This window comes from Pezoporus flaviventris, unplaced genomic scaffold (genome assembly GCF_033815535.1).
Source record: "Pezoporus flaviventris isolate CSIRO_AGI_PZ_B2104156 unplaced genomic scaffold, CSIRO_AGI_Pfla_v1 ptg000036l, whole genome shotgun sequence".
NCBI classification, from domain to species: domain Eukaryota; kingdom Metazoa; phylum Chordata; class Aves; order Psittaciformes; family Psittacidae; genus Pezoporus; species Pezoporus flaviventris.
This window is the reverse complement of record NW_026892584.1, coordinates 13,749,741-13,774,049: the sequence shown is the minus strand read 5'-3', so window position 1 is coordinate 13,774,049 and position 24,309 is coordinate 13,749,741. Positions and strand designations below refer to the sequence as shown.

At 38.9% G+C, this 24,309-nt stretch overlaps 1 protein-coding gene across 2 annotated transcripts; it reads left to right on the top strand.

The window, feature by feature from the left end:
• Positions 1-24,102, top strand: LOC133274260 (choline kinase alpha-like). 2 transcript variants are annotated; one of them, XM_061463217.1, is made up of 12 exons: positions 2-465; positions 4,478-4,589; positions 11,675-11,728; positions 15,714-15,827; positions 16,439-16,572; positions 16,846-16,950; positions 17,323-17,381; positions 19,013-19,100; positions 19,960-20,068; positions 20,538-20,644; positions 20,968-21,049; positions 22,687-24,102. In XM_061463217.1, the coding sequence occupies exons 1-12, from the start codon at positions 131-133 to the stop codon at positions 22,744-22,746; spliced, it is 1,359 nt and encodes a 452-aa protein (XP_061319201.1). In that variant the 5' UTR covers positions 2-130; the 3' UTR covers positions 22,747-24,102. The 2 variants fall into 2 exon arrangements, with proteins under 2 accessions (XP_061319202.1, XP_061319201.1); XM_061463218.1 differs by lacking the exon at positions 11,675-11,728 and having other exon boundaries at positions 1-465.
• The last annotated feature ends 207 nt before the right edge of the window (positions 24,103-24,309 follow it).

Below are 24,309 nucleotides of genomic sequence, written 5' to 3'. Positions count from 1 at the left end.
GAAGCACGCGAGGTGTGGGAGCGGTAGAGCGCGTGAGCTGTCGCGCTCTCTCGCCCATCCGCTCTTCGCCCCAACGGCCGCGGCGCCCGCTCCCCGTTGCCGCCGCCTCCTCGCCAGCCCGCCTCACGCTATGAAAACTAAGTTCTGTAACGGCGAGACCGACCCTTCCCCGCTTGGGCTCCTCCTGGGCTGCAGCTCCGGCGGGGGGGCCGTCGTCCTGCCCGCCGCCGGGCAGCCCCCCTCGCCGCTGGCTCACGCCGACCCCGAGCGGAAAGACCCCGTAGCGGCGGGCAGGGGTGGGGGTGCCACGCCCCCGCCTTCAGCGCTGCCGCTGCCGCCGCCGCCTGGAGAGGAGCCGCCGCTCGACCCCCGGACGCGGCGCAAGGCGTATCTGTGGTGTAAGGAGTTCCTGCCGGGGGCCTGGCGGGGGCTGCGGGAAGAGCAGCTGCGCATCAACCCCATCAGGTCAGCGCTGTGGACGGAGGGGGGCGGGGCTGGTCTCTGTGGGGAGGGGGCGGGGCCGGAGTCCGAGCCGCTTCCTGAGGTAGGAGGTGCGGGAGATGCGGGTCTCCGTTTTCTTTTTTTTTTTTTTTTTTAAATTGAGATCCTTCTAAATTCACTTCTCTGTGCGGAACGGAGCAGGCTGGCTCTCGCATGGGAGGTGGCTGCGCATCCGCCTCCCGCGTTCGTTCTTGATGCGGCAGGGCGAGGCCACCTGGGTCCACCGCCTCGGTGCGGGGAGTCTCGCTCAGGCTCTGGGTTCGTTACGTCAAAACACACCTCCCCAGCACACCCCATCCACCCGCCCTTCGGGGGCTGTTGGTGCAAGGTGCCTGGTGCTGCAGCGCGACGGCAGCGCCTCCGCCCTGAGCCGAGGGAGGGACCTTGGTGGTAATAGTGATGGAGCCGGTAAAAACTGCTGCACCGTGTGCAGAGCTGTCTCCTGGGAATAACAGTGCCTTTTGGGGTGGCTTTTGGCATGGTCCCGACGGTGCTGAAAATCAGAAGTTAGCAGGTACATGCGGTGTATCGGTGATGTGAGTCATCTTTATATATATATAGTAACAAGTACTTGTGACTCAGCACGTTCACAGCAGACATACGTAAATTGGAGGTGTTCTGGAAGCCCTGTGTAGTGTGTTTGACAGCCTTGCCTTCTTTGTGGAATTAAATAGTCCTGTATGTTAGTCCTGTATGCTGGTTAAACCAGTGTTGGCTCAGACTTGTGTTTTTACAGACTGCTTGTCCAGCATCTGAGTGCTTGATCATTCTACCTGGTTAAGTGTAGAATTCACATACATTTTCAAAGAATATGGCTGTAAACGTCTTCCCTTGAGTTTCTAGTTTGCTTTCCTAGTGTTTCTACTTTTGTTGATACATGAAATACAAGGAAGTCTGCTCCCAGTTAGCTAAGAAAGCATAAACTGTTGGTAAAGTGCTCATACATAAAAGTAAAATGAAAATCCATCATGCTCATTTCTAAATGCAATTTAAAAGCTGTAACAAAAAAAAAAATGAGCAACTGATCAAAAGTCAGTACAGATTGTATTTTTAGATCATTTCTTCTCACTTGACATGATCATAATAAGTTTATGATGGGGAAGAATTTTTAGGAGACGGATATGTTCCTAGGTAGTAGGCTAGTCTGAGAGTATGTCTGTAATCTGACTATCTAAAGTGTTTTCATCCTTATTAGTGTGTACTTCTGACTTTGGTACTGGTTTTCTAAAGCTTTAGAGTTTAGCACAGATATTCTTGAATTTTTTTGAAACTTTTCCTCTGAGGTACTACTTCAGAATGGCTTGATGGTTTCTGGATTGGGAGAATAGAGGATGGTCTGAAACTTGAGAATGTGTAAAAACCGTGCTAGCTGGCAGTTGCCTTTACTTTGGCAAAAGTCTTCTTGCCACTTCTATGTATGTAGACTGCATCATACTGGTTTGCTGATCTAGCTTCACAGAAGGCAAGCATTCTCCAATGTCTGTCCATATTGCGATTTTTTTTTTTTCTGCATTATTGCACATCATGTTCTTGAGCAGCTGTTAGGTACTTGCCATCATAGGATGAAGGGGTCTAGTCCTTATTCTTTGAGAGCAAAGAAATGGATTTGCATCTATTCAGAATGCAAGTATAATGAGGTACACCTAACTACTGTGTCTGTGCTTTGGGGAAAGCTACAGAGGCTTTGAAAGTAGGTGACCCTTTTGTAAGGGCTTCTCTTATAAGTAATTTGTAGCAGTAGACTAACTACTAGCTTTATCTGTATGAGTGACATTTGCCCTTTTGACCCTTAAGCAGACTGCTGAATCTACTGACCTTTCAGGAGAATAATACATTTTATTAGACACCCATATGGATTTACTTAATTAGTACCTTTCTAAGTCTTCAGTGCATAAAACTGTAGTGAAACTTCTTGTTTAATGGAGTTCAGCCTCAGTAAGCTACTCCTGTTTGGCTGGAGAGGTATAAAAAGTTTCTGGGCTTTCATGCACTGTACGTAGGCTGAGCATGTGTTTAAATAACAATTTTACTGGATTTTGCTCTCTTCCAGTGTTGTTTTTGTAAAGTGAATTTCAATGTGTTTGAACATATCAATACTTAAATAGAAGAACTAAAGCATACATCGGAGGCTTAGAAAAGATAGGGAACGGTTTTAAAAAAGGTGTCTAGCACAGTTTAAATGAAGCCAGAAATATAGCTGGTATAACTAACCGTTGTTCTGATTGCATCTGAATAGTCTGGCTTTGCTTTTCACTTGATATCCTTTCCATCTGTCTGGTTTTTCTACCTGTTCCCTTTCATGGTTCATATCTCTTGTCTCTAAACATCTTTTTTTGGATACCTGCCAAGCCACCTGGTTCTCTTCAGTCTTTATTGAGCATGTGTGCCATGGCTGGTTTACCCTATCTTCCTGAGATCTTTTTTTTCTTCCCTTCTCAGTTGTTGACTTTGGATATGTAGGCCAGTACTCCTTTTCTGTGTTGCCTCCCAGTAAATACAGGTTGTCTACTTCTTGGTAGCCTTTTCCTCCAGAGAATCTTTACTGCTTCTCCACTGCATTGTTAAGAGAACCCAGAAAAAATATTTGAATAAGCGTCGAGAGGAGTGTCAGGTTAGGACTAAGAACATTTTAGATGCTGCATTTTGGATTTGCCATGGATTCATGAATCAAAGCTTACTGCAAGGCAATATTAAATACTTATGTTTGCGGTATTGTGAAAAACTTCATTACTTTGTGAAGGAAATCACAACATGACAGGTATTTTTGATATTATTGTAGAGTTACTGCATTGAGTTACTTAGCATGCCACAAGTAAAATTACTTGCTTTTAAAATCTGTGCTGCTCATCCCTTTTACTGCTAGCTACTGCATTTGGATTGTATCTGGTTTAGAAAGTTCTTCCTTTTGTGATGTGACAGACAAGTTCTTTGGGTTTTTGGTGGTTTTTCTTCCGTAGAGCTGATTTGCGTTCCTGTCCTGCAAGTACATGAGACCTGTCGGTACTTTGTCCTCTTAAGAGAGGAACAAGTAATAGGGGAAAAATGTATTGCAGAAAGGAAATCTGAAAACTTGTTAATGAACAACTTGCTAAGAAGGTGCAGAAAGACCATGTAGTAAAGAAAATGTGGACTGAATAGACTGGTTCTTAGCAGGCTACTAGAAATCAAGAAACATAGCTTATCTAACCTGGTATCTATCTAGCTTTATAAACCTGTAGAAAAAAAGTGCTGTTACTTTTTGCTCTAAGAACACTGTTGTAAAACAGTGGTTGTATGAAAAATCATCATGGTTGTATAACCCCTGAATGACTGAAGCTTGCATCTTGCCTGATAAGGTTCTGAGGCTGACTTCAGGTTTGTCAAATACATAAGCAATTTCTTTAAAGAACTGCTTTAATTGGAATTTAAAAATTGAAAACGAGTCATTAAGGATAACAGTGTAAATAAGACTTTTATCAGTGATGCTGTAGCACAGGTGTTCAGGTTAAATCTTCATAGCTAATCTTTGTAGCTGCCATCCAGGTGATACCTGGATACCTAGCTCTTAATTTAAATTTAGTGGCTTATACTCACTGCATGGGTTTAAAGTTTATTCTGCTGTTGCCTTGGTTGGTTGTGCAACCAGCTATACCTGATAAGACTCCCAGCATCACTTCCTAGAAGTCCTGAAAATAATCAGTAGAAGCCTACATATTACCTTAGTTGCCTATATATTTTTTTCATGGCTTGGGCTGTAATTTGGATCAATAGGTCTTGATGGTGAACTATACATTAAGAAACAAGAAGCTTCTGATTTTTGTTTTTTTTTTTTATTGAGGCCTTGTATTGTCATGAGTTATTTTTACTGTTGGATAATTGTTTCTCAGAGTAGGTCAGGTAATTGTATTGAAAGGATTATTAGTGTGCCTCCAGTTTTTAGAAAATCAAACATGTATGCTCAGCCAAGCTAGCTGATAACTTGCCTTTCTCTTTATAGAGGTGGCCTCAGCAACATGCTGTTTCAGTGCTCACTACCTGATACTATTGAGACAGTTGCAGATGAACCACGGAAAGTTCTCCTGCGCTTATATGGTGCAATCCTGCAGATGGTGAGTATGTGGAGTGCTTTGGGAGTGGGAGGGTTTCTGTAGCTTAATTGTGATATTTTTGGAGATCTTTGCTTGTGACACACCAGGTGTGTGTGGCTTTATCCTTTTGGGAATGTGTTGTAGTGGGGTAGATTGCTAGTTTAAAGCAGTTTTCTTTATAGTTTGTTATTGTCTAGAACTTACACTCCTTTCCATACAGATCCTGACTGGTGTGTATCAGCTGAAGGCTCATTTGCTGTTGGTTTGATCAGTAATGTTTTGTTTATGGTGTTAAGTTTGGACTGTGGTGTTTCAGAGAAGTCATTAAAGATTGCTTCTGTACATTGTGTAGGACTTTGGCATAACTAGCAAGATTGCAAGAGACTAAACTGCTTCATTTTAATCTTGGTAGCACTTAATGGATTTTGGAGATTAAAGTTGAAGGCTTTGTCAAACTTGTACAGTGCTCAAGCATTTTATTAGATCTCATGGGTAATTGTGTTGCTGGAAAATCTGACCTATAGTGCTAGAATAAAAACGAAGCACACACATCAATACCGTACAGCCATCTCATTCCAAAATACGCTTTCCTAAATGTGTGGCATGCCTCATAGCTAGCATAGAAGCTTAACCAGATGTTTATTGAACTCTTCTAATGTTACCTTTCTTTCATTTGGTTAATAAAATGTAGGTAGCGTAGAAATTTGTCAAACCTGGAGAAGTGGTTGGCAAACATGTTTCAAATTCTAAGGTTTTAAATCAAGAACATTTTGTAAGGTTATCTCTTCTAAAGCTTACAGGCTGTTACCATACAACTGTACAGCAGATATTGTTACCCATCTCTGCTAGACACTTGATTATATAGTAAATAAATAATCAAAAGTGTTTAACCTTAACAAAAATCGCAATTTCATAAAATTACATTTGGATGTTGGCAGTTGTTTCTATTTGACTTGGGACAGTCTGGTTTTATTACCGTTAATTTGATATTTTTCAGTATTTGATCACTTGCTTTGAAAAACTGATCTGATACCTGCAGGAGATTGACTGTTCCTGAAATTTCAGCCCATCCTTCCCACTTCTGCTGCATTGGCCATATTAACAGATCTCATTGGATACTGTCACTTAATTGGCTTTATAGTGTTTATTATAGAATGTGAGGTATTAACTTTCCCATGGCAGCAGACTTTACCAGAAATATGTAAAAAAAAAAAAATTAAAATTCAGTGGTTTGAAATAGCATGAAATGCTTGGCTACACCACCATATGCGTGTTGGGAAAGTTAATCTGTTAAATAAGAAAAGTGTGTAGAAGTTTTAATTCACGCTTAAATAGTTTTCTCATTAGTTTAGAGAAACCAAAAGCAAAGTGAAAAAAAATACTGCTGAGAAACTGTTTTCTGAATGACTCTAAATAACAATATTCTAAGTAACAATTAACGTTGATGTGAAGATATTTTTTTTCAGAAATGTTAGTGGCTTTAATGTAATGTGAACTTATATGTAGAAGGATTGAGTAGGAGCATGGGCTGTAAAACTCCCCCAATGGTAGAACTGCTGCTGCCCAAGAGCTGTGAAGAAATGTGGCCTTTCCCTTGTATTTCAAAGGAAAAGACATGAGGATTTGTTGACCTCTTTTTCTGAGAGTTGTTTGTTGGTTTTTTTTTTACTCGCCTTTTCTGTGCCCCTGTCCACTGAGGAAATCAAAATAAAATTTGGGGCTCTAAAATCAGAACTAATTTGGTTTGAAAATTGAAAGTGTGTTCATAACTTTCTAACCTTTCTACTCTTGGTGTTGAAGGATCTTTCGAGATGTCTAACTTCCTTTATTTCCGTAGTGGCAGTGAAATGACTGCTCTTGTTGGTGCAGTTCTCTAAAGGTTAAGTAAGCAGAGAAAGTCCTAAGGTAAAACTTTCAGATTGCATTGAGGTTCACAATTTTTGTCAACAAACATTTGTCTCTTCCAGTCCCTCTACCTTAAAAGCAAGTTAAAATATAAGCAAACTGTTTTATTGGGGTATTTTGAAAACCTCATTTAAGAGTCTTATGAATTTCTGGGTGGCATAAGCAGAATCTTAGGTCAAGCCTGTTCAGAGGGAGTAGCTTGCTATTTTTTTTTAGTAATGTTGCTGAAGTTTAAAACCCTATAGAAATTTAGAGATACTGCCTAAATAAGTTGAGTTTTCAGACCTTATATTAAAATCACAATGTAATTTTCAGTTACTTAATTGTAACTGCCACTGGGTATTAGTAGTTAAAACTTGTTAGTTTGAGCCTTTGTAGCATGTTTAACTCTTGTCTATTTTACTTTCTGTTGAAATTGGAGCACAAAACCAGTGATAATACCAGCTCTTATTTCTTTACTGCAAATGCAAGAGATCTGTAGTGATCTGCACCAAATTGTACATACAGAAGGCAAGATGAAGTTAAAATTTTGAATACAAGTGAAAAACAGATACCTGATACTAACCTAAGAATGAATGATACTGGTACCATAATTCTTTGAGCCACCTTTTAAAGGAACCTTTTCTGCAGTTTGAAAATAGCCCCAGTTTGCTTATTATGAATCTTGGAAGACACAAATGTCAGTACATGAAACTCATCCAATATAAATCATGCCAGTTAGCTAAAGCTGCCACGCAGGGAAGGCTTTGCCTTCCTCTGTCATATCTAATACGTTTAAGCCAATTTTTTGTGTGCATGACTGTTTTGGGGGGGTGTTGGAGGGAGGTGAACTGAGTTGGCTTGGCCATTATTATGAATGGTCACACTGGCATGGGTGTTTTAAAATCAAGGACTTCTCTTGAGTATATCCTTGAGCAGAACATACTTCTTTTCTTTTTTTTTTAAGACAAGTATTTGTGCTTGTGACAGGTTAAAGTACTAACCACATTAAAACTCAAATGTTTGAGGCACAATGCAGATATGTTCTACATTGTAAAAAGGGAAATGTCTTACTCTGCTTCACTTATTCTTGTTCCAGCTTAGTTGTTAAATTTAAAGGGGAACATTGAAAGTAAATCTAAGTAAAACTTCCTCAAGACAAAGTGTCTTTAACTGTTGGCATTATGAGTGTTAAACTGAAAACAAAAGGTTTTCCAACAATATGCCCTCTAATGTCCAGACTTCTAAGATTGGATTTCATATGCAGATCATTGTAGTGTTTCTACTTAAATTCAGAACAACAAAAACTTCCAACATCTTAGAAATGCTGGTAGGGTTTCAACATAAGATAGCATCAGCAAAAGAAAAAAAAACCCAAACTAACCAAAACCCCCTCAAATTAAGGTGAATTTCTTTGAGGTTCACCTATCAAAAGGTAACTTGGGGATTGATTCCCATTGTTTTACACATGTCAAAAGAACCTTTAACTCTGATTCATTGGGGCTCTGTTACTTTGCAACAGACAAAACAATCTTGTGTGTAAATGAGGAAAACCAAACCAGTATACCTAATGTTCCTCTCTGGTCCCTCAATTTCTATGTGAGCAGATGCAAAATAAGTATAAATGGTTGCCACAGTTCTGTGGTTAATCTCTTTCCATACCTGCCTTGCTGCCTTTTTTTTTTGTAACTAAATAAATGCAGACTGCTGTGTAACTGTAATTCTGTAATTATCAACGTCTTCTGTGATTGTTGGTGTCCATGTCTGTTTGTAGCATGGAGTAACTACAAATCCCTGGCACTGGCAGACGGCTTGACAGAAACCAAGCACCTCTTACGGGGATATATTTGTGTTGGGTGGCGTTAAGGGTATTCTGGGGGTAATGTACCACTTTAGTTGTATATGCATGTGTTCTCTGCTGCAGGCTTGCCCATGCGATCGTGCCTAGAGCACTCTGGTTTCCAGGTGACAGACACGATTCACGGTATAGTATGAGATCTCTGAAGTTGGAGCATTCTCTACAGCTTTCATTTTCTTTAGTACTGGATTTCATTGTTTAAAAAGAAGGCTTAAGTAGCACCAGCTACTGTCTGTCCATCTGAATGTTTACAGCAGTAACAAAATATCAAAGTACTACCCCTTCCTTTCCTCTGCTCCCTCATAAGAGAATGGTAACTTGCAATGAAGAGGATTAGAGGTGTCTTTGTGGCTTTTTTAGGACTTGAACTGTGGATTATTCTTCACATACTAGGACTACAGCAAATTGGTATCGGTTCCTTCAGGTCTGGCAGGGATCAGTGATCAATGTCAGATTCTTAGAAGCAGAAATTGTTATTGCTGAATCTAAAACTGTGTTCACATTCTCAGAAGTTCAAATCGATGTCTTCCAACAGCTTCTAGAATTAGGAATTAGGAAAAGTTTCTCCTCCATAGGTTGACTTTAAACTCTCAGGCAGCTCTTCGTAATGTGTTATAATTCCTTGTGATATGAATTCCTAGGGATTTATCTATATGAGAGTATTTCAGTATTTTGAAGTATTGAAAACTTCCAAAGCTGAGTAAACTCAGAAAAATAGAGCTATAATGTAGGCTTCAAATTTGTGGGCAGAGCTGAGTGTTATTTGGGGAAAAAAAAAAGGAAGTTCTTCCTCCATACAGAATTCTCCTGCCAAGCATCACTTGAGATTTTTGATTAGGAGCTCATTTTTCAGCTATAAGCAATACATTTTGGGCATTGGGGAGAAAATTAGGAACTTGATTTTGTGTGTCAAACTTCCAGATGTATAAAAAGTCTGGTCATCTGATCACACATCAGGAAAGATGCAGTGTCTCAAATTCTAGGACTTTCATCTTTTACCTGAAGCTTCCTCCCTTAAAATCAATTTACATGATCACAAAGTAGACCATATAACAACTTCTGTTGTCTGCACAAATAGCTGTCCTTCCTTACTAAAATTGTAGTGAGCTTTCTTGGTCGGCTTTGAGAATAGACCTTCCCACAGTGAAAGTACTGAACAAACATTGAAGAAATCTTAAAGATGTAGAACATGTCCATTTTAAGTTAATAGTTCATAGAGTGATTTAAAACCTTCAGCAGTTATTAAATCATTCTCATATTTGAGTAATTTAAATCTCCTCATTGCTATTGAAGTAAATAGCTCCCAGAATTTGAGTAAGGTTGGAGTGAGCTATTAGTTCTTGTGTAAAAACTCAAGTTTTTGTTGGTGTAGCCAAGAAGATGAGCTAAATATGTAGATCAGATACCTCATGGTATGTTTTGCTTTGAACTAGTGTTTTCGTAGGTAATCATGCATCCAGAAAACAGTCCTTCCTACCATTTCAGTTAAACTCTTAAACTTCAGTTAAATAAAATTGCATCCTGCTTACTTCTGCTTCACTGCATGTACCAAAGGCTTTCCTAATTCTAGGCTAAGTACATGGCCACTTCTGAATACTGATCCTCTCCAAGCTCCCATTCATATTTGCAAGTTATTTACAAACTACTTTGTTTTCATTCTCCTCTGGACACTAATGCTCCATGCTGAGGGAACAGAAAAGAGGAAGGGATGCCGCAGAAGTCTCTTTTTCTGAAGACTCTGCAGTACACATCCTTAACTGTCTTTCTAATGGCATGGTAGATGCCATTAGGTGATCTCCAACAGTAATTTGAGGTGGACTTGTAGAACTGGTGAGCTCTTTATACAGTATGACTTCTGCAAAGTGGATGCCAGTTGAGGTTCTAGGGGAAAGCCTTATCTGCTTACCTTCTGATGAACTGAACCGTTCTGAGAGCACCATTAATCAGGAAAGACTCCTGGATGGTGAGTAACTTTCTGACTGTTCAAGAAAAATCTGTAAGATGCAAGAGTGGTATTGATGTGTAAGACATGCTTGTTCAGAGAAGCCTTCTGTAAATCACTTTAATACTGTTGAGTAGTTATGCATTTAGCTTTAGTGAGTGTTTTGACTTTATTAATTTCCTTGAAAGGAATACAAGCTGATAGTAGTTTTCGTATTGTCTTGTTTTAAACTTATTATCCTAGTGGAATGGGAAGTACTTGCTGAAAGATCATCGATTCATAACTATGCTTCTTCTATGCTTCTGAAATACTGTAACTATATAGCTTGTGTAAATCATTAGCTTGTTGTATTGTACTTAAGGCAGCTGGTGTTGCTTAACTGTATTCCATTAAGTTCATATTTCCACCCCTTTTTGGACCTCTTAGAGCTTTGGAACAGAAAGGTATGCACATGGTTCTATAAATAAAATGTTCAGAAGGTGGAGATGCAGGCTACCTTTATGGGGCTTTAAAGCTAGTCTGGTTTAAACAGTCAACAGTGGAATTGCAACATAAATAGCAGCCACAAACTGTCACGAATTCTAAGCAAATATTTGCTTTCTCTTCTCCTTGCCTTCAGTCCCTTTAAAGGACAAGGGGCTTATTACATCTTGAATTTTAATTGTGCAGCTCTATTAAAAGCATGTGCCATTGAGGGCTCAATTGCTGAGGGTGTGGTTTGATACTCTGAAACTGCTTTGTAATGATTGTTAACAATCCTAGCACAATACGTTATGCACAGAATTCATTGAACTTCATATACTGCAGTTTTTACTGAAACATCTTTAGCTTACATGGGCATTCGAAGAAAAATCTTGGATTTGTATGGCCAGTAGTACATTGTACAGACACTCTGGATAGCATACTGTAAATAAAGAAATCCTGGTCAAAGGAATTTGGAAAATTGGGTAATAAAGTGGTTTGCAGCCTTCATAACGTGCTCTGGCTAATAGTCCTAAGGCTTCTATGTAGTCTCTGTGATGCGTCTCTTAAGTGCTTTAGATGCAAGAAGGGTATCATCGCAGGTGTCATGCAGAGGGACTTAATTTTCTTAATTAAAAGTTCCTCTAAGCTTATGATACATTGAAATCTTGTTTGGAAATACTGGGAAACAGTAAAAAAAAAATGCCTGAAAATCAGCTGTCAGGCTGTTTACAGGAGTGGCTTGATCTCAGTGGCACATCCTTTTGAAAGATTTTGGAATGTTGGAATAGTGTGGTCAGAGGTCAGATGAATACTAGTGCTGTAGCTGACACAGATCAAGACAGTGTTGAGACATCTAGTTAATTGTAGCTGGCACTTCACCTCCCTTTGTTCTGGTGGTTGCAGTTTAATCATGTTAAATTTCATCTTCTCATTGTGTTTGCTTTTTCTCATTCATAGAGGTCCTGTAATAAAGGAGAGTCTGTAGAATCTCAGAAGGAAAATGACTTTCAAGTGAGTAATTAATTTTACTTATTTGATGGGAGTTTCATAGATGACAGGAACGTGGCGATCCTACTCGTTTTAAACCAGTAGCTTTTCCACCTGGTATCTGGGCTGTACCTAGAAACCGTAAGCAGTAATGATGAAATTGATTAGCTCATAGAAGTAACATTATAATGTGAGTGTCTGTACATAGCTTGGAAAGATTTAAGCATAACACATTAACAAGAAACACCCCCTCAATTCTACCCTAAATGGTTTCTCAGCATTTTGAACACTGGTGTTAATACTGTTACATATCATGCTAGGCTCTCTCTTTAGTAGAGGAAGATCAGTACTCTGCTTTCCCTAATCCATATTTTAGAATACATTGATGAACTCTTCTGGGGAAAGTATGTATAGCTGGGAGAGGGAAAACTTCTCTAGAACATGAAGTGTTTCTGATTAGAATTGTACATGGGTCATCTGTGTTCTGCAAACTTTAAAGTACTTGTATTTGGACCTATTTCTGCTCATGCAGCATAAAGTTTAGCTGAGTGTAGTTTTTCATAAAACCATCTGAACAGAATTTGATAACTTAGGTTTTTACCATAGAAGTGTTTTTTCCAGTAAGGGATAACATTGCAGCACGTTAGCCAAATTCTTTGCTTATGTACTGTCATTTTTCAGCTCTGTAATGGTTTTGGCAGTGATTAGGCAGAAGTACATTTTAGTTAAGTGCTGGTTTTCTCCCCGTGTATTTTTGTGCCTTCTGGGAATGCCATCTGAAACAGTTCAAGCATTTTTTATTTTTTTCCTCTAGGGAGTTGAAACTGGTTTTAAAATTTTTGTTGTTGAATGCCAACTTTAGAAGCTTTGTTGAACTTTCAGTTTAGTTTACTGGAACAGCTTCAATCAGTTGAACAAAGACTGAACTGAAAAATGTACTGATCTGATTTCTCAGTTTTCTTCAGAGGTTAAAAATGGAGATGGCTTGATTTTTCTCTCTTGCCCCAATTCAGTAAAAAAAAAAACAAACACAGTTCCTGAAGTTAGAAAACAAAAATCTAAACAAGTCCTTCCCTGATGCCAGCAGCTCCTAGGTACTTTGCAGTGCAGGAAGCAAAGCATTGAACTTCAGAACTCTGTATGTGTTGCCTGAAAATACTGATTCTTTGCTGGCAGGTTATTGTTTTCTACTATTAATCTCATAGTACTGGAACTTCACTGTTGGATCAGGGTACTCAAAAATTTCTGGTAGGGTAGATTTGTTAAGTTTCTCGAGTCTAGGTAAAAATTGTAGGTAGGTTTGATCAGAAGAGTCAGTGTCATTCCTTGGAGACAAGAAAAACCTCTGGGTAATCCCAAAAATGTTCTGCTTCACCAGCAGAAGCATTGTAGCTAGCTGTTCTGCCTGGTGTTTGACAACTGTGACTAGAGATAGGGTAGTCTTCTGTCAGCTCATAAGGTCTTTTAACGGATGCTATCTTTGTTTTACCTTGATTTTGCTATAGATAGGGGTAATTTTCCTTAAAATAGTGTATTTTGCAGTGAGCTTTTTGTCAAAGCAAGAATAAAGAAGCTTCAATTCCAGCGGAAGTGTAGAAAGATTTTTTTTTTATTTCTCCTTGCCTGAATGGGAGTTGCATATTGGAATAGTCTTGTAAAGAGTGTTTTATTTATAGTTCTTAGGTTTGAAATGCAACATTCGACTCCAAGAATTCCTTTAGAAGTGTGAGTGGTCAATTCTTCTCCAGAGGCTTATTTTAAATACCAGTGTTCTTGGTTACATCTGTTTGAAACTGATGAAAATTGAAAGCTTCAGAGCTTAACACAGTAGATTGTTGTCTTGGCAGTATAAGCATATCGCAAGGTATTTGAAGGCATTGAGATAAGTGATTTACTTAGTTACAATGTTTGATCCTTTAAAAAAGTAACATGTAACTGAAGAGTTAGATACCTAAATTTGTTCAATGTCCATATGAAGTAGTCTGTAGAAGCAAGTGTTATGAAGGAGAAGTCTTTGTGCCTGAGATACATAGATGGTATTTTTCCAGAGCTCTCACTGGACCTCTTCTGAAGTGACCATTCTGCTAGAGAAAGTTCTTTTGATGTTCTAAACTTTTGTCTTTTAATTGCCCAGCATCAGAGAATTCAAAATTGAATATTCTTACACTGCTGCTTTTAGGTAATACTTGCCTGTACTTTTAAACCTTGAAGCAGATCTTTCATGTAGAGAAGCAGCCACCCTTATTAACACTGACAGAAGTTTACAAACTTGCAATCATGTGGTTGTGGATTATCTGAAGGTTCTAAATTTTTAATCATGTCAGAAATAACCCATGAGTGCACTGCAGAGTAATTGGAAATTAATTGGTTGTCATTTCTGATGCATTAAGGGACTTAATGAAGAACATTTCTTTAGCAATTGCTGTTACCCAAGTATCATGAGTTGATTCTTCTGTAAGAAGCAAAACCAAGGAACTGATATCTTAATGGGATCAGCCCACAGAACTCTAATCAGACTTTTATAACACCTGGTGTTGTACCAGGCACAGACAAAGTCAATACTGACTAATAAAGGAGTAGACACTCAATAACCTGTATCTAATTTGCTTTTTGGTTCCTGGCAGTGGACTTCAGAACTGAAGTGAAAAGTTCAGATCTGTGGTGGTGAGGGCATATGAAATGATTAAAAGTATGTATATTTGGCTCATTAGTTCTGCTTTGGAGTTGAGATGGGAAAACACTGGAGGACATGGATGCAATACCTTCATATGTAGATTGCCTTAAATTCCCAATTGATATTCTTGATAACTCTTTATTGGAGTTAATGCCTCAGAATATAATTACATGAGTCTTTTCTACACTTTCATATGAAATTCTACAAGTTCTTGAAGATGCCACAATGTGTGGGCCAGTAATAAAAATAATATATCAACAGAGCTGCATGGAGTATACTCAAGGGTGGAACTTGTATGGAAGGAATTAGTCACTGAGACTAATGACTACTGTAATGCAGAAGGCTTTGTAGTCTGAAATACCTGAGGACTTTAACTTTGTGCTGTTAATTCTTAAGCTTAAGTGTCGTGGGTCAGACTTCAAGATGAGTTGCTCAAAAGTAGGCAGAAGCTTAGCAGACATCTAGGATTTGAGCACAGCTGGATTCCAGTTAACATAATTGCTAGAAGTAGTGATTTATACTGTGGCTTCTGTCTTTGTTTATAGCAGACCTTACCCATCAAGAAGGCTGTACTTCAATGATTTTAACTGTATATTTGAGACATTTAATATTTCTATTTTTAAACTTTCATATTAAAGCTACCTGCTTGTGTCTGTTATGGACTGAGTTTATTGGTGTAAGGAAAATCTTGCAGAAAAGTTATTGGAACTTGAGGTATGTTTGGAGATTGCAAAGGAAGAATGTTTATTCACACACAGTTGCTCCTTAGCAGGAGTTTAAATTATGTTGTCTTAAAAAAAAACCCACCAACAGTAAATGTGCTGAACCAGAAACAAATCCCAAGTCATTCTTCTAAATGAAAAATTGAGTAGTTGTTCATTTCATTCACTTGCATAGTTAAAATGTCCTTTTGTGAGGCAGCGTTCCCAAGTGTGTTAAAATAGCCAGGGGTAATATTTATAGCTCCTCTGCTGTGCTTCAGTAGGATAAGCTCCTTCAGGAAATGAATTTGCAGAGTTCCCACAGGTTAGGGAGAGGGCGTTCTGTGTTTTGCATAGCTTTCCTTTGACTTGGCCCACCAACAGTACCTGTTAAGTAATAGATCTTCCTCCCCAGCTTTAAAATTGAAAGCCAAGTATTTGTATTGCTTCCATCTTAACTAAGAGCTGTTATTAGTCAAGAAACTTTGGTTAGCAAAAGATTGAGTCTGCTTTTTAGAGCTAACACTAAAATTTCTTGCTTTGTAGCAGTTTAGCTATTGTGCACACCTAAGAACACTTCTGTGTAAGCATCAAAAGCTTTAACTTTTAAAAAAACTTACTGTTTTATTTGCAGGGGGCAGAAGCCATGGTTCTGGAAAGTGTTATGTTTGCCATTCTTGCAGAGAGAGCCCTTGGTCCAAAGCTGTATGGAATCTTTCCGCAAGGGCGACTGGAGGAATTCATTCCTGTAAGTCCTGTTCATGATTAGTTAGTGGGTTTCTGTTAGCTGTTTTAATTGATCATGACAAGAAGGCCTCTGAACTACCCAGAAAAGCAGGGATGTGGGAATAGAATACTTGGCAGCCTGTAGTAATTGCTAATGGTAATTTGATACAGTTATAGTGGGTGTTGGAGAGCCCAATTATAGCTCTTGCCAGGGAGAGATCTAAAAATTCTTCAGCTGTAGCGGGGACTAATAAATGAAGGTAAAAAACCTGTCAGATACCAAACATAGCATTGGAAGCTATAGAATAGCACTTTCCAGTAACAGCAAGAGCAGATGCTTTTGATACTTACATATTTATACCCAATCTGCTTTGAAGATATCTTTAGTGTGAGATGTGATATTGCTCAGGCCTTAATCTAGAAGAGAATTGACCAAGTCATAAGTAAGCTAGGGTGGCTGGCTCAGGTTTCTCAAAGATAGCAATTTTATAAGCTCATTTGGGATGAAAAAAGTCTTGCTAGAGTACTTTCCTAGTATTTCATACTATACTTTATAGAGATTAATGCTAGTGTTTGTAATTAATGACACTTTTGTAATTAACTACATTTAAAGAATACTGTATTTTATTACAGAGCAGGAAACTAAGTACTGAAGAACTAAGCTTACCTGACATATCTGCTGAAATAGCTGAGAAGATGGCTAGATTTCACGGCATGAATATGCCATTTAATAAAGAACCCAAGTGGCTTTTTGGAACAATGGAAAAGTAAGTTATGCAATATTTTAAAGTATAGAAAAAAGCAAACTGTTTTAATTTTGATAAGCAGATTATTTTTCCTGAGTGCCTGAGACCACAAGCTCTCACTGTACCCAGAAATTGCATCATAGTTACTTGAGAAACTTAAACTATCTTGAAGAAGAGTAACATTTTCTTTAGTATCTTTTTTTGAACTTTTTGGATTTTATTTTAGTATGAGAAGATTAATAAGCAGTATACTTATGGTCACAAATGCTGTACTGTTGTGTCTGTTTTTAACAGATACCTAAATCAAGTGCTGAGGATTAAATTTACCAGAGAATCCAGAACTAGAAAACTGAACAAGCTCCTCAGTTACAATCTCCCCCAGGAAATGAAAAATCTAAGGTAAGCTTATTTGTGCAAATTGGAAGGTAGTGGTAAACAAATTTTACCCTGAATTTGTATACTTTTTCAAGCACATTATAAAATACAATACCCTATATTAATTTTACTGTACAAGTCGGGGCTTGGTTTTGGTTCTGTAACCAAGCTGAGTCTCATATGACCATAAACTGGTACGATCAAGTTGCTGATCTGACTTGCTAATCAGTGAAGTCCAACTTCATTGTCCTGATCTTGGCCTCCTAATTGAGATAATAGGGTCTTGCTAGAAATGTACAGCACTTCAGATTCTTACAGCAAATTCCATTCTTTACTTAAAAGTGAACCTGAACTTAGTAATTTGTTACAAGATCATCCTATATTGCTGTTTTCCAGGACAATGCTTGAAGCTACTTCATCACCAGTTGTATTTTGCCATAATGACTGTCAAGAAGGTAAGCTGCTAGTATTTCATGACCTTAAGTGATGCAGTGTTAAGCCTTTCTGGTCACTTGTTTGCTTTCTGAGAGGTAGTCATATTGTTGAGGTACTGCCCTGTAAGATGACCTGAAGCAGCAGCCTGTGTGTGCGCTCCTAGTGTGCAACAGTTGCAAAGTCTATTGGCTTTCAGCAACCCTTCATGCTAATTAAGAGAATGTCTAGTATCATAAATGGATTAGCCAAGTGTGTATACATGCTGTGTTTATGCCTGTGAGTTGATGATGGGAGCCTTGTGTGTTGTCTGTTAAAACTGTACTTTTCATAGCTGTCTGTAATATTACCTGGTCAGGGTAGGATATACTTTAGGCCTTAAAAAAGATACTGAAAAAAATACAATGAATGGTGAAAATGAGACTAATTTGACTCAGTAGTTCTCAGCTTGTACTGGTAGGAAGTGTTAGGAAAACTTTATCCACCTCTTTTTAGTGTACTCTGCCTCTTCAAGTCATGGAGGGAATAACAATTTTTCAGGCTTTTATCTAGAGATGAAAAGGAGGCAGGGCTAAGGTATTGGATATGCTGTGTTTGTGCTCCCTGCCACCTGTACAGTGGGTAAGCTGGGCTGAGCTGGAAGAATGCTATATGAGGACCATATGGAGGGCTGTTTTTTTTTCTCAGGAGTCACAGCCTTGCTAGCTAAGGCTGAAGAATGGGCCTGAAAAAGGATTGCCCTGGAGGATAGACAGCACAAGGGGAAAATGCCACTGATCTGAGGTCTGAAGAGCTAGCTTGGTAGTGGGGTTTGTGGTCTCAGTGCTGATGTGGCAAGGTGTGGTACCAGAGGAGTTAGAGCATGGCAGTGCTGGTGCAAGCTTTGTAACCTAAGTTTCCAAGGCAAGGGTGTGTGTGGGGAAAATATTGTACTCATTCTGTTGCTCTGAAGGTATGGCATAAAGAACAGATGTACCTGTGGAGAGGGGACAAATTATTGCAGAAATTGATATTCCTATGATTTATTTACTAGTTGACAGAGACAAACTTGATGTCTTTCATATGAATTATGAGCAAGTGACAAAGTGAATTGAAAGACGGGGAAAGCAGTCTCCCTGTTACAAAGGAAAAGACAAGCTTTTCTGTAAGTACTGGTTGTGCCACATACTAGAATAGCAAAGTGGCTGCTATTCTAGAAAGGAGTCTGTGGCTTTCAGGCTGCTGAGAAGCAGTTCCTTTTCCAAGTGTAGTGTGACCAGTGATAGTGCTACGCAGGTATGAGAGATCTGCATAGTTTATATCTCGAGCTGTGGAAAGAAACAGTTCGGCAAGGGCTACTAAGGCTGACAGTGTCATCCAAGTTAGCTGTCAACTAAATGCTGAAAAAGCAGGACTCTTGGGAGAACAAATCTACCTCTGCCTGCACAGAAGAAAACTTTCCTTGCTGTCAGCTTTACAAGGTTTATGGTATAGATCTCAACTTTCAATGAGCTGGTATACAGTTAGTGCAACTTGGCTTTTTCTGTCATATTTCTGTGCAGATATAAGTGATAGCTGGGATTATCTGAACAATATTTCTTAAGATACAGTATTGATTTTTCTCCTATTTTCCTGGGACTTCATTGAATATGCTGTATTACCTTAAAATTTTCAGGTAATATTTTGCTGCTGGAAGGCAGAGAGAATTCAGAAAACCAAAAGCTGATGCTCATCGACTTTGAATACAGCAGCTATAATTATCGGTAAATCACTTCATTTTCTATTCAGCAGGAAGTGTATTGCTTTTTATGTGCTACTGTGAGAGCAAGTGCTGCTTATTCTGTCTATTAACTCTCTGTTCTAGTGAATTGTGCTCTGCTCTATTAGTAGTGGTGGACAGCAAACTATAACTAGGTAAAACAGCTCTGGTCCTGATGGTGTTGAGTATAGGCATACAGCACAGTCAAAGCTGTTGGAGCTCCTTATTTGTCCAGGCTAGAGGGCTTGTTTGTGTATGCATAAATGGCTTCTTGCTTGCATGCCAATTCCTTTCTAGTGGGGGTATAAGAAAAATGGTAGATTGTGTATGTACATATGTATGTAGAGCAGGTTTGCTTTTGCTTTTTTGTCCCTTTCAGGTGGCTTTCTCATCTGTGCGCAAGAGTAGTCCTAGGTTTTTCACTACGTGGTTACACACAGTGCTTTCTGTTCCTGCCTCAGTCATCTAGAACCTGTGTTTAAAGGTGATCTAAATGTGGAGTCATTTGGATCACTAAACATTAGTGTAGCTGGAACATAATGGAATCCTGAATTCCAGTAATGTGAAAGTGGCATATGTTAAATACTTTGAGTATGACCTTTTTGCCTGCAAAACTGTTTCCATTGTTATAAAAATTGGTAATATAGTCTGTTATTTTCATGTAGTTTGTAGCTTTCATTCTTAATGGCCCATCTTTATTAATTGATTTTAATACTCTGCAAAAATTGTATTCTTGTCATAAATGCTCTACCTTGTTTAGCAAAACTGCAGTAAGTTCTAAGTAGCCTTGTGCTTTTAGGCTTGATTAAAACAGATTGCTAGTATGCAAATACTGAGGTACTCGGTCTTTACCTCTTTTTCAGAGGATTTGACATAGGAAATCACTTCTGTGAATGGATGTATGATTACACATATGAGAAGTACCCATTCTTCAAAGCTAGTTTTCTTAAATATCCTTCAAAGAATCAACAGGTAGGTACATAAGACATAATAAAATGCCAGTGTCTGCATTCTTCAACTCTTTTCTAATTCTGTTTTGGACTTAACTCTGTCCCAAGACCTGTCATCCATGACTTCCTTAAATACAACGCTCTGTAATCCTGACTCTTTGTTTTGAAAGTTGTAGAAACTTCATAATAGCTATTCAGCATATAATGTTTACTATGTGCCATGTAGTTATGTACCACAAAAAGTCCAGACTGCAGCTGTAAAATTAATTGGCAGTAGCAAAATGTCATCTGTTGTCCTAATATTATGACTTAAACCAGACTTTCAAGTAATTGGTAGAGCCATCATTAATCTTAAATATAACTCCAGAACTGCTGATGTTTGAAAAAAAAAGACAACTTATTAAAAAGCCTGCCTCTTTCTGAAAAAAGCAAGTATGTCTTGAGACTGAGTTGTTACTCAGTTGTTAATAAGTTGTTTACTTGCCTTCCAGCTTTGTTTTATCTCCAGTTACCTGTCTGCATTCCATGATGGCTTTGAAAATCTGAGCAATGAAGAGAAGTCCAAACTAGAAGAAGAAGTGCTGATAGAAGTTAACAGGTAACTTGTCTTTCACATCTGTATCTTGAAACTTTCATTGTGACTTGTTCTTTTATATCTCTGGGTCAAGAAACCTCAGCCAAGAGAGGTTATAAGTGCTTTATATGTGGTAAAGTCCTTTGTAACCTTTAGATATGTGATATATACACTGAGTGGAGTAAGCAAAATACCATGGTGAAGCTAATGGAGTTATTTTTATAATGTCATACCTGAAGAAAAGATGTGGACATCTCCAAACTAGGGAATACTATCCTAGAAGGATATTGAAATAAGGTGGTGTGACTCAGTTGAGCATTTCAATAAACGCAGCCTTGCAATTTCAGGTTTGCCCTTGCGTCACACTTCTTTTGGGGTCTCTGGTCTATTATACAAGCAAAGATCTCATCCATTGAGTTTGGTTATCTGGTAAGCTATTTGATCAGTTTCATGTAAGTAAATATGTATCCTCTATTAACTAACCTGTGGTATATTATCAGAAAGTAAATGAAATGACCTCTCACTGCAACTAGTACCTTCTAAGTGTGGAGTAAAAAATTTAGCAACAAATTTCTTACTAGTTTGTGTAGTTTTCTTAGTGTAAAGAATATTTCAGATCATAAAAGGTTCAGAAAGCCTTCCTGTTATGTAGAGAGATTAGTCTTGTGTCAGGCCTTGCAGTGGTATGATGCATTACAGTGAAGTATTCTTCTGCAATAAGACATCATAGAATCATAGAATAGTTAGGGTTGGAAAGGACCTGAAGATCATCTAGTTCCAACCCCCTGCCATGGGGGGTTGGAACAACACCTCACACTAAACCATGTCACCCAAGGTTCTGTCCAGCCTGGCCCTGAACACCACCAGGGATGGAGCATTCACAACCTCCCTGGGCAGCCCATTTCAGTGCCTCACCACCTTTACAGTAAAGAACTTCCTCCTTATATTCAATCTAAACTTCCCCTGTTTAACAGTTAACAGTTTTAACCTGTTACCCATTGTCCTATCACTACAGTCCCTAATGAAGAGTCCCTCCCCAGCATCCTTATAGGCCCCCTTCAGATACTGGAAGGATGCTGTGAGGTCTCCACGCAGCCTTCTCTTCTCCAGGCTGAACAGCCCCAACTTGCTCAGCCTGTCTTCATACAGGAGGTGCTCCAGTCCCCTGATCATCCCCGTGGCCCTCCTCTGGACTTGTTCCAACAGTTCCATGTCCTTTTTATGTTGAGGACACCAGAACTGCACACAATACTCCAGGTGAGGTCTCACAAGAGCAGAGTAAAGGGGCAGGATCACCTCCTTCAACCTGCTGGTCACGCTCCTTTTGATGCAGCCCAGGATACAGTTGGCTTTCTGGGCTGCAGGCGCACACTGCCTGCTCATGTTCATTTTCTCATCGACCAGCACCCTAAGTCCTTCTCTGCAGGGCTGCTCTGAATCTCTTCTCTGCCCAACCTGTAGCTGTGCCTGCAATTGCTCTGACCCAGGTGTAGGACCTTGCACTTGGCATGGTTAAAATTTCATGAGGTTGGCATCAGTCCACCTCACAAGCATGTCAAGGTCCCTCTGGATGGCATTCCTTCCCTCCAGTATATGCTAGCATGCAGTAAGTGTGAATTTGGAAACTGAGTAGTCAAAGTGCACATGTAAAAACATGTTGAAGTTCGATATCTAACAATATCAATGCCAGGTAGCTTGTTACACTTGAGAAACAGATCAGTCTAACTCTTGATACATGCTTAGTGTATGGTGAAGTAATAGAACTTTCAGGTATTCTGAGTATCCTGCAGGAGATATTGCAGAAGCTGTCTTTTTTAGTTTTGGATTTTTCTTCTGACATGCTGGCAGCAGCTTTTAGTGGTAGAGTTGAAATAAGATTGGGGGAAATCTTAAGAAGCCAGAACACCTCTGAGAGAGATTATCCTTCCCAAAGAGAATTAATTAATGTGTTGAGATGATGGATTGGGAAGGTAGCACAGTTAATACCTTCATTATGCTTCCCCCTCCCAAATAAGAGCAGCCATCTGTTTAATGTATTGAGTACTGAATATTTCTTATTTCTCCAGGAATATGCGTTGTCCAGATTTGATGCGTACTTTGAGCAGAAGAGGAAGCTGAAGGTGTGAATGTGGGAGGAGTGGCCTGTTGGTTACTGTTTGAAGAGGGCAGCTGGACAGAACTTACACTGTGCTTAGGCTACTGTATCTCTAACGAAGGTGTCACTGAATTCCAGTTTCTTGGAAGGCAGGTGTACAGTACTGTATAAAATGACTTGTTTACAGTTTTGTAAATACTTGGAATGAGGTTGGGAGGCAAAAGTAAAATACAACAGTGCAATATCTTTAAATCTTTTTGATCTAGAAGGTATTTTATATTGTGGGAGAAGCTTAGAATTTAGTGTCAATACCATATGCATCAGAGCAAACAGTGTTACTGTGAGTACATTTTCTGTGGGGGGTGTTGGCCTTCTGGTTTATGTTGTAAGTTGGAACAGTTATAAAAGATCATTCATTGTGGACACTGCCTCTCAATGAGAAGGAAAAGCAAAGGAGACAACTGTTAAACTGTGAAGTAGGCTGAAAATCTGAACTGTGAGATTAGGTTCAACATGCCCCATGAACACTATCTTCAAAGCTGCTGATATGTTACACCACTTTAACCATAAAGCAACTAAACACTTTGAAGCAGAATGCTTTAAAGTGTTACCTGCATATACATGAATGTTTCTCTTAAGCTGGTGTGCCTGTGAAGTATGAATGAACTTTGAACTGGACATTCTGGAGGAGTTTGTCTTGAATTGTTCATTCCGTGTCCTTCAAGAACATGCTTTAGCCCAGCCTGATTGTCTTTTAAAATGCTATGTCCTGCACAGGGGGTTCTATAGGCTGGCAGCACTGGGAAGAGTGCCTTGAATTGCTCTAGCAGCTCCCCAGATAATTGGATTGCAATTGACGATGCTTGTAATTGGAGCCCATCTCTCTTCTTGTGTTGCCACAGTATATGGCTGTAAGAAATAGTAGAGCCAAAGACTGTGGAGAACACTTCAGGAAATTGCTAATCTGCCTATCCAGTGCTTTTGTGGCTTGGGAGGTGCTTTTCTTGCACCTTCAATTGTCATCGTGTACCAGCAATCCAGTAAAGTGGAGCATCTTGGGGGAACAATGTTTATGTTGAAACTCGAGTATAATCTGTGTACATGTCATCGAAAGATTTCTTTAGATTTTTGGGAGCTTGTTTATTTTGAATGTTACTTGTTTGTGCTTTTTAACACACTGTATTATAAATAATAAACTTCTAAGTCTACCTTTTCTCACTTGTAAAGCAGATACTGTTTCAAGCAGCTGAAAAAATGTGCAGCATTTCATGTACTGTATAGCATAACTTGTAAAAGCTGTTAATTTATTCTCTAGTATAGAGAATAATTTTCCATACATGCAATTATTAATACTTTATAATAAATATAAAGCACTTCAGAATATCAACTACGACATTTTTAAGTCTTCGTTACATCTGCAGTATAAAATAGATGCTGGTTTTGGTCTTAATCTATACTGGAAGTGCTTTCTTGCTTATCTTCAAAGGCAGACTAAGCTTTGGGCTCAGTGATGCAGGATATATATTTTAACTGCCTGTAGCATTTATTGTAAATAATGTAATGCTAACAGTGTGGGGAAGAAAGATGATTAAAA

Excerpts from the sequence above, each read along its gene's own strand:
- LOC133274260 (XM_061463217.1), top strand. The coding sequence starts at position 131 with ATGAAAACTAAGTTCTGTAACGGCGAGACCGACCCTTCCCCGCTTGGG. Across the intron at positions 466-4,477 it reads CTGCGCATCAACCCCATCAG|AGGTGGCCTCAGCAACATGC; the intron begins GTCAGCGCTGTG and ends TTCTCTTTATAG. Across the intron at positions 19,101-19,959 it reads TACAGCAGCTATAATTATCG|AGGATTTGACATAGGAAATC; the intron begins GTAAATCACTTC and ends CCTCTTTTTCAG.